Here is an 8408-nt window from a genome sequence, read left to right as displayed (position 1 = left end):
CATTCCAATATTACAATTCTTACACAGACGAAAAATTTTCAAAATAGATGCACCTATAAGTTGGCTAAACATCTCTGTAATGCGTCTTCAGAATATGAACACCCTCTATAATTTTATAACCAAAATGCATCGTACTAATTATATTATAATATAATTGATGATAAACGGCGATCGTTTTGGAACATCTGAGACTATTCATCATTGACACTGCGTAGACGGAACTAACGACATTGTGGAATGTTTCCGGACGTGCCGAATTAACGACGGCTTGTGTTGCTGAAAGGAGATATATATCGTAGCTTTCGATGTTTTTGGTGAAATTATGTAATTACATAGTTATATTTGATTTACAACTTTGGTTATGACTAACGTGTGGTTATTACAAAAGATAAATAAATGAGGTGAGTTGCCGTAGAGAACAGTGTTTCCAAACGCACGGGTATTACCATTCAAGCTAATGTAGCTAAGCATAAGTTGAATAGATCTCTTCAGTCTTTTCAGATAACATTATCTGAAATTGTTATTTGTGTTAGCCGCAGATTAACATTGCTACTATTTTAATGTCGTTTTTGTGTGTTTAGTTTTTTTAATGCTTTTAAACAACATTATACTTACATAATATTATTGTTCACTCATAGATCACCCATACCAACCTTCTGATTCCAAGGATCTTCAACCCGACATGGAGGTGGAAATGCCAGAATTGAGCACAGTGGTGACCAGACAGGAGGTTTTTGGGAACACAGAGAATAATCTTCCCAGGAGACCTCATCAGTGTGTAACATGTTCCAAAAGCTTCTCGGCTCCCTCCAAGCTGCGGAGACACATCCTCTCACACACAGGACAAAGACCCTTCGGTTGCCACTTCTGTGAAAAAGCGTATCGTCAGTTAGCTCACTTGAAACTCCATATCAACTCACACTTTGCTCAGCGACCTTTAAGGAGAATTAATACAGGTTCTGACTCGCATAGAATTGACCCTGAGAAGGTATTTCCAAAAAGGACAGAGGCATGTTTGCCTGGAGACTCATTAATTGGACTCAATGGAGAGGACACATTTGCAACTACTAGTGTCAGTCCTACTGCTTGCTATGACAGCATGCCAGACCCTACTCTGGGTTCCTCCCATGTCAGTCAACACAATCTTCCAATAGTCCCGTCTCTTCATCCTGAAAATGAAAGCTTTGGGTCACTGCCCATACACGTGGAACCAGTGAGTGGCCAAGACTCAAATGTATCCTGTGAACATACTGTGGATGAGGACACATCTGGTCCAGATGAAACCGTTGTTAAAGATGTTCAGAAATCGAACTCTGCAAGAACAGTCCATCAATGTCCTGAATGCTCTAAGTGCTTCAGCGCTCCATCCAAACTGAAGAGACACTGCCTCATTCATACGGGTCAGAGACCATTTCACTGTACAATTTGCTGCAGTTCCTTCAGACAGCTCTCCCACCTGAAGGCACACTCTACTGTTCACTCTGTGTTTGCCAAAAAGAGAAGTCCTTCACAGCCAAAACGAAAATCTTTCGCACAACCCCAGAGATCTCAAACTTGGCCAATGAACTATGCATGCAACATGTGTGGGAAGAAATACAGACAGATGAGACATTTGATCGTCCACCAGCAAACTCATAAAGTTCCAGAGATCTCTTTACACCTTGTTAAGCAGAAAGATAGATGTATTCCTTACCCTTTAGCTCAAGGAGACACTGCTTCTCAAGTCCCGTCTGATTCACAGAACTCTGAAAGTTCTGCAATACTTAATATGGATGCTAATGAGACACAGCAACTTAGTGATCAAACACAAAAAGCTGATTCTCCAGGTGACGGCGCATCAGAGAAACATCAAAACACAACAAGCCATGATCGCAAGGAGTACAGTGACAAAAGACAGACGTCGTCTTTGCAAAAAAAGGTCAAGGTGAATCAATGCATGGTGTGTGAGAAGACATTTGAATATCCATCCAAGCTGTCCAGACATTTGCTTGTCCACATGGGCATCAAGCCCTTCAGATGTCAGATTTGTAGTAAGTCCTTCAGGCAGCTTTGTCACCTGCACAACCACCAGAAGATTCACGCTTTAAAAAGTGGCCTCATTCTTACAAAACAGGTGAAAAAAAGATCTGCGTCTGAGATGAAGAGAAAAAAAAATCAACAATCAGACTCAGAACCTCTGAAAACCAACCCAGACTTAAAACATGACAGTGACCAGCGCTCAACTGAAGGTCTGTACAGTCATGCTACTAAAATCCCTGCCTGGGGCTACAATGGAAATATGTTGCCTGGACTGGACTGCAGTGCTGTGGACACACATTTCTCTGGGGAACTAGTTTCTCAAAGGCCAGTCCAAAATACTGACTATAGAAATAGTAGCCAGTTATTTGATCCCAGACCTGCACATGAAATGCCTAAGCCAAGGAAACCTCTCTCACAAAACAAACCAGTTCTTGGTCGGGGGCACGGTTATTGTTGCCCTGTATGTTCAAAGTACTTCAGCGCCCCGTCCAAACTTCGGCGGCATTCCCTGACTCATGTTGGACAGAGGTCATTTCAGTGTCCTGTTTGCTTCAAAACCTTTAAGCAAAGTTCTAATTTGCAGACACACATGGCTTTCCACAATAAAGGGGATGAGGCTGAATTCTCTCCCGGTCTGAGTGAGGAAAAAGAGACTGAACCTTTACTGAGTCAGGAGTACCACTGTCCTACAGATGTTAAATACTCCATTAGTCCCCTTAAAGATAAAGAGACAGATCCTGTATGTGAACAAAGTTCCTCAAATGGCAAGGACTTCATCGCGACAGAACCAGCAACTTCAACAGGTCACGCCACAATAAGCAGCCCGGATAACAAATCAGTCAAGTCCACTTCACAGAGTAGAACAAGGGGCTACCAGTGTGCGCTGTGCTTGAAGAAGTTTGAATATCCATCCAAGCTGTCCAGACACCTGCTCATCCACATGGGCATCAAGCCCTTCAGATGTCAGGTTTGCAGTAAGTCCTTCAGGCAGCTCTGTCATCTACAGAACCACCAGAAGGTTCACAATAGGAGCTCTTGGCACGAGGGTCAACCAAACGAAGCGGACATGTCATTGTTGGCTCAACAGGACCAGAGGTCCTCCAATGAAGACTCTGTTCCAGGGAGCCATGTTGATTACCCCACAGCTCCTCACCAAGATGAAGCGGGCACTGATGAGACATATGGCGACCAGCAGAGGAATGGTCCACATTACGAACAAAGCGTTGATGAGTCATATCCCCAGTATTGCCCACCAGGTCCATCCAACTTGGATAACTTACATTTGTCATTCGATTATGACTCTACTCTACATCCTAAGGCAGAGGATGCCAATCACATTAAGTCCGAAAGCAACTGCAGACCAGATCAGAAATGTATCTCGACTTCCAAATCGGACAAGAGGACCTGGCATACGGCGGAGGAGAAACATGCGGAAATTCCTTCACACGAATACAATGAACAGGAACACCATACCCAGTTTCAAACCCCTTATTTCAGCCAACAAGAAACGGCACATAATGAACATATGCATCCAATCCCTAGCCATCATGCCCCTCTTGTGAATGACCATAGCCTGGCTGAATCTCAGGAAATACCTCACGATTCAGATCACAAGCTGTACCTTTACCAGTCCACCATGACTCCGCCGTACTGTCATACAGACTATGGGGTTAAAGAAGAAAGGATGGAGGTCAGATTAAGGTCCGAGGTGAATCTTGCCTACATGTCAGACCCACCCAAAGATCTCCATGTCTGCCCAGGCTGTAGTCAGTGCTTCACCACCAAAAGGAAGCTCTCCCTCCACAAGTGTGACCAGAAACCCTCAGAGAAAGAAAGACATTCAAGCTCCTATCAGTGTGCCATCTGCTATAAAAGCTTTGAGGCACCCTCTAAATTGAAAAGACACTACCTGATCCACACGGGCCAGAGGCCTTTTCAGTGTAGTCTGTGTGAGAAGGCTTTCACCCAGTCTGGTCATCTGAAGACCCACCTGCAGACCCACAAGTAGAACATCTCAGCTTCCGCTCTGGATGCCTGGACTTTTAGGAACTGTTACTGTTAGGAACCTTATACTTTATCTCGGTTTGCCTTTTTATATCTGTTTGATTCTTCATAACTCTGGAGCAGATGAAGACTTGTGTGTGTTCTATGCATTTGAATCAGCATATATGAGTATTAATTCGCTTGTACATAGAGTAATTGATATTTAGGTACTTACTCTTGTGAACTGTGATGATTTCATATTGGCTATTTTATATTGGTGTAATGTACAATATTTATCTGTTGTTTATTTTCACAGAACTAGGGTACGGTTGTCTATGAATGCCAATGCCATGTTTGTGACATCAGTTTAGTGTGCAGTTCAACTACTCTGCACAAGATGGCATCAACGCGTTGCATTTTGGTTTGTTGAAATGTGCAGAACAGGATAGTTGAATATCTCTGATGCTCAGTGATTGTTGGAGATGCTTTTATGTGAGATGTAAAAAAACACAGTTATTGCAGTTTGTTCAAGCCTGTGTTGTGGTGAATTGGAATATGTGGGTGAATCATGTTTTACATATTGTGTCCAAGCCTGTTCACTCTCTTGGGACTGAATGCCCCTCATTCATTTTTGAGATGATAATCCTTTTAAAATGTATCTAAATATGATGATATTTACATCTTTGTTGGGCTCTCCAATTATAGTATTGGAACATCTCAGAGGCAGTATTTGTTTGTGCCATTATACCCAAACCTTGTTAATGACAAATTCATTTAGATACAGGTATAAGCAGTCCTTTACTTCACAGCTCTAGAATACATTAATAATTTGTGATTAATGCTATACAGACATATATTCTTTATAAATGTGCTTTAAAGTCCAGTCTGCGCTATTATTTATTTATCTTAATTGTGTAATGTACTGTAATTGTCATGTTAGCTTGAATTAGTTCTTTGTCCTGATTCCTTTGCCATCAGAACTCTACATTTTATAGGTCAAGTCATGATTACGGACAATATAATCTCTGACATTGGCCAAGTGGATGTACACATAGACCTAATCCCACTAGTAGCCCATCCTGACCTCTACAAAAACTCGAATGTAATCAGTGAACCACAATGGTCAAGTGGCATAAGGGCATTGTTAAGAGGTTAGATGCTCAGGGTCTGTACAGAGGATATAAAGGGTGTGAGAGAGGATATTAGCGATCTGCTCTAACACTTTCTTAATTAACAAGTTTTTTTTTTTTACAATTGAATACATTAAGTGGTTTCATCTGATGAAATGACATTGAATGAGTGCTCCAAGTGGAACACTTGGTGTGGGCTCAGCTGTGCTTCTTCGAACTAGACAAGAGGTGCCTGGATGGCAGAGAGAGGAGCTGGAGAGCGGAGGAGCGGGGGACGTGATGGCACTCAACAACAAACGTGACAGGCATGGTTGTATTCATGTTCACCTACTGAGTACGCTCTGGTATATGGTGGGATTATCAGATGGGCTGCAGGTGAGTGATTCATGTGGCTGGCTGATTGTCATATAGGGTGTGTGATCAAAGCCGATGAAAGTAGTGGTGTAGCCTTCTCCTGACCAACCATGTTGATGTATTATATTATATATCCCCTTGTCAGCTTTGGTCTTGAAAGGCATTTTGCTCATGACTGCTTGTGCCGTAGTCTGTATGTATCCAGTAGAAAATGCACTTTTCCTCGTCATTTCTCTGGATTCAGGATTTTTGCAGACATTGGTCAGCAGCCTAACATGCTAGTTACATACAGACAATTGCATGAATTGTATTTCATGTGAGCCTCGGGGTATGCCTGACATGCCAGCACTCTTTAAAAGGTTTTTCAAGTCTTAAATGTTTACACAGTCGAACCATTTCCTGTGTGGATGGAAGTTTGAGGGCCAACTCAGTGGTCCTTTCATCCTGGTCTTGTCTACCATTAGTGGAACTCGTTTTCAAGACAGTTCTAAAATAACATCAGACAGTTTGGGGGAGGAGGAGCTTATGTATTTATTATGAGCCTGGAAAAAATGTCACTCCCCTGCAGCATCGAAGAGTGGTTGTGTGGGTTCAGATGAAGAGCAGTTCTCAGCAGGTCTGGACCACGTTGGTTAAACTGCAGTGACGATGTCAAAATCCCTGTGGGTGTCGAATCTTGATGGTTTTATTCTTCTTTGTAACACGCCAAGCGACTCTGCTGAACAGTCACAAGCTCCTCAATAATCTAACCACATTAAATATGTAGACAGTTCACTGAGATTCGTGCTTTGCGTGACAAGTTTACAGAGTGGAACTTTGATCAGTGTGTGGGTGGTAGAACTAGTGTTTGGATGTCACAAGGATTTCAACAAAGAGTAAAGTTGCTTTGTCTGTTAACCGTATATATATATATATATATATATATATATATATATATATATATATATATATATATATATATATATATATATAAAGACTTGAAAGGCTAAGGCCTAGCACTTTTGAATTTGTTAAAATACATAAAACCCCTTAAATGTACCTTTAAAATCTTCTGTCATCAGATGAACAGAGCATGTTAGAACTTTCCCTTCTGTCAAGCCAATTACCCAGTGTCTTCTCCTGCTCTGTGCTCTACAGTCTGACCTGCTCATTATGCCCAGGCACTGAACCCAGAGCATGCCCTGGATGGGGTTTCACACCCAGATATTCCTGACACCAAGGCCACTGGGCGTCCCTCTCAGCCGAGGACCCCTGGGGCCTGGCAACAGACCTCCCGCACGACCCAGTGTTTGTGTGAGTATGTGGGTATAAATAGAAGGTTGACAGTGGGCTGAGGAGGGAGAGATGGAAGTCATGGTCAGGCAGGAACCTGGGCTTCTCTCGATGTGGGGGAGGTCTTTTGAAGGCCCCCCCCAGTCCTGCCTTCAGAAACGCAATATCACAGGGATTGTTTTAGTCTGACAGGGAATGGGTCAAGCTCGGTCATAACTTCTCACAGCCCTGACACCAAAGTGGGAAAATGCTTTCTAGCCATGTTGCTTGTTACCTTGCATGGTTGGAGGAGTGCTTGAGGAGCACTGGATGAGTTTATGAATCATGTATTTATGAGCATACAGCATGCCAGGAATTTAGGACGGATACACAGTTCCCTAAAACTGATCGGAAAACAAAGAGGAAGTATCTTTGGAGATTATAAGATATCTTTGCTGGTTATGTTTTGAGTTACAGAATCACTGTCCAAAGGCAACATGTTGAAACAAAAGGCTATACTCCTCTAATTACAGTTATGCTACATACTTTTCAATTTCATTTAACAATCAACAATGATAGTGCATTATGTATAAAAAAACATGCTTTGCAATTGTGAGATTGTCCCTGGAAAATGCTGTGAATGCTGAAAGGGGGACATCATTCCTACGTCACTACCACGTCAACCTTGCCTTTGTCATCTTTACCCCTCATAGAAGCCCCCACCACCACCATCACCCCATTTTCCAAATTGGGAATTGCCCTCCACTCCGTGGTCTTTGGCAGATAACTTACCAAACTAGGCTTGTACGGTCAAGGGAACCCTCTGCTCCTTGTCTGGGCTGCTCAGTCGGGCAGTGTCTGCTGCCTGTCCGTGTACCATAAAGCCCCCCTGGGGGCCCCTGTTCCTGTCACTCCACCCTACAGGTCTCTCCACTAGCAGCTGCTCCCAAACCCCCCCCCCCCCCCCCCCCGCCACTTTGATCCTCCATAGGCACAGTGGGGAGTAACGGGATCCCCTGAGTAGCCCTCTGGAGGAAGCAAACAATGAGAGGGGCAGGTGTCATAGGACTACCTGATGGGGCCTGTCACAATAGCACCGGCCCCCCACATGCAAAGGGCCACACAAACTGGTGCCAAAGACTCTTGTAACTAGGTAAACACGTTACAAAAATAACCCACAATTTCACCCAATTGTATGTGTGTACATACAAAAGGAGGGTTGGGGGAGGAAGAGAGATAGATAGATAGAGAGAGAGAGAGAGAGAGAGAGAGAGAGAGAGAGAGAGAGAGAGAGAGAGAGAGAGAGAGAGAGAGAGAGAGAGTGTGTGCCACAGAGAGTCAGACTAAAAGGTAGAGATGATGGGTAGTATGTTGACATGGCACCTCTTCCATATCCAGTGTGACCCCTCAGCCCAGGTCCTGATATAAGATTATAAAGCTGGCACCCGGTCCACATTCCACACCTCTCTCTGACATGCCGGGCACAAAGCCAGACAACACTCAACACACAGCTGTTCTGGACAGGCTGTGTGAGGAAGGTTGTATATAATGAATCAGAACACCCCTTCCTTAACAAGCCATCTCTCTGCATTAGCAAAGGATAGAGTGTAACTGCTACAAGTATGGACTTTCAGATGCACTGTGTTTGTTTTTGTCATGAACAATAAACTG

The 8408-nt window shown here is 43.4% G+C and overlaps 1 protein-coding gene across 2 annotated transcripts; it reads left to right on the top strand.

Moving 5' to 3' along the window:
* Window positions 1–258: 258 nt before the first annotated feature.
* Window positions 259–4885, top strand: LOC146287197 (uncharacterized). 2 transcript variants are annotated; one of them, XM_084700905.1, is made up of 2 exons: window positions 259–401; window positions 668–4885. In XM_084700905.1, exon 2 carries the CDS (start codon window positions 683–685, stop codon window positions 4025–4027), a length of 3345 nt encoding a protein of 1114 aa, XP_084557031.1. In that variant the 5' UTR covers window positions 259–401; window positions 668–682; the 3' UTR covers window positions 4028–4885. The 2 variants fall into 2 exon arrangements, with proteins under 2 accessions (XP_084557031.1, XP_084557030.1); XM_084700904.1 differs by having other exon boundaries at window positions 639–4885.
* Window positions 4886–8408: the final 3523 nt, after the last annotated feature.

This window comes from Hypomesus nipponensis, chromosome 6, assembly GCF_054491055.1.
Source record: "Hypomesus nipponensis isolate SF chromosome 6, ASM5449105v1, whole genome shotgun sequence".
Taxonomy (NCBI): Eukaryota; Metazoa; Chordata; class Actinopteri; order Osmeriformes; family Osmeridae; genus Hypomesus; species Hypomesus nipponensis.
The sequence above is the reverse complement of the archived record's forward strand: the minus strand, read 5'-3'. Positions and strand labels throughout refer to the sequence as shown.

Bases quoted from the DNA above. Each gene is read 5' to 3' on its own strand.
- LOC146287197 (XM_084700905.1), top strand. From the start codon at position 683: ATGGAGGTGGAAATGCCAGAATTGAGCACAGTGGTGACCAGACAGGAG.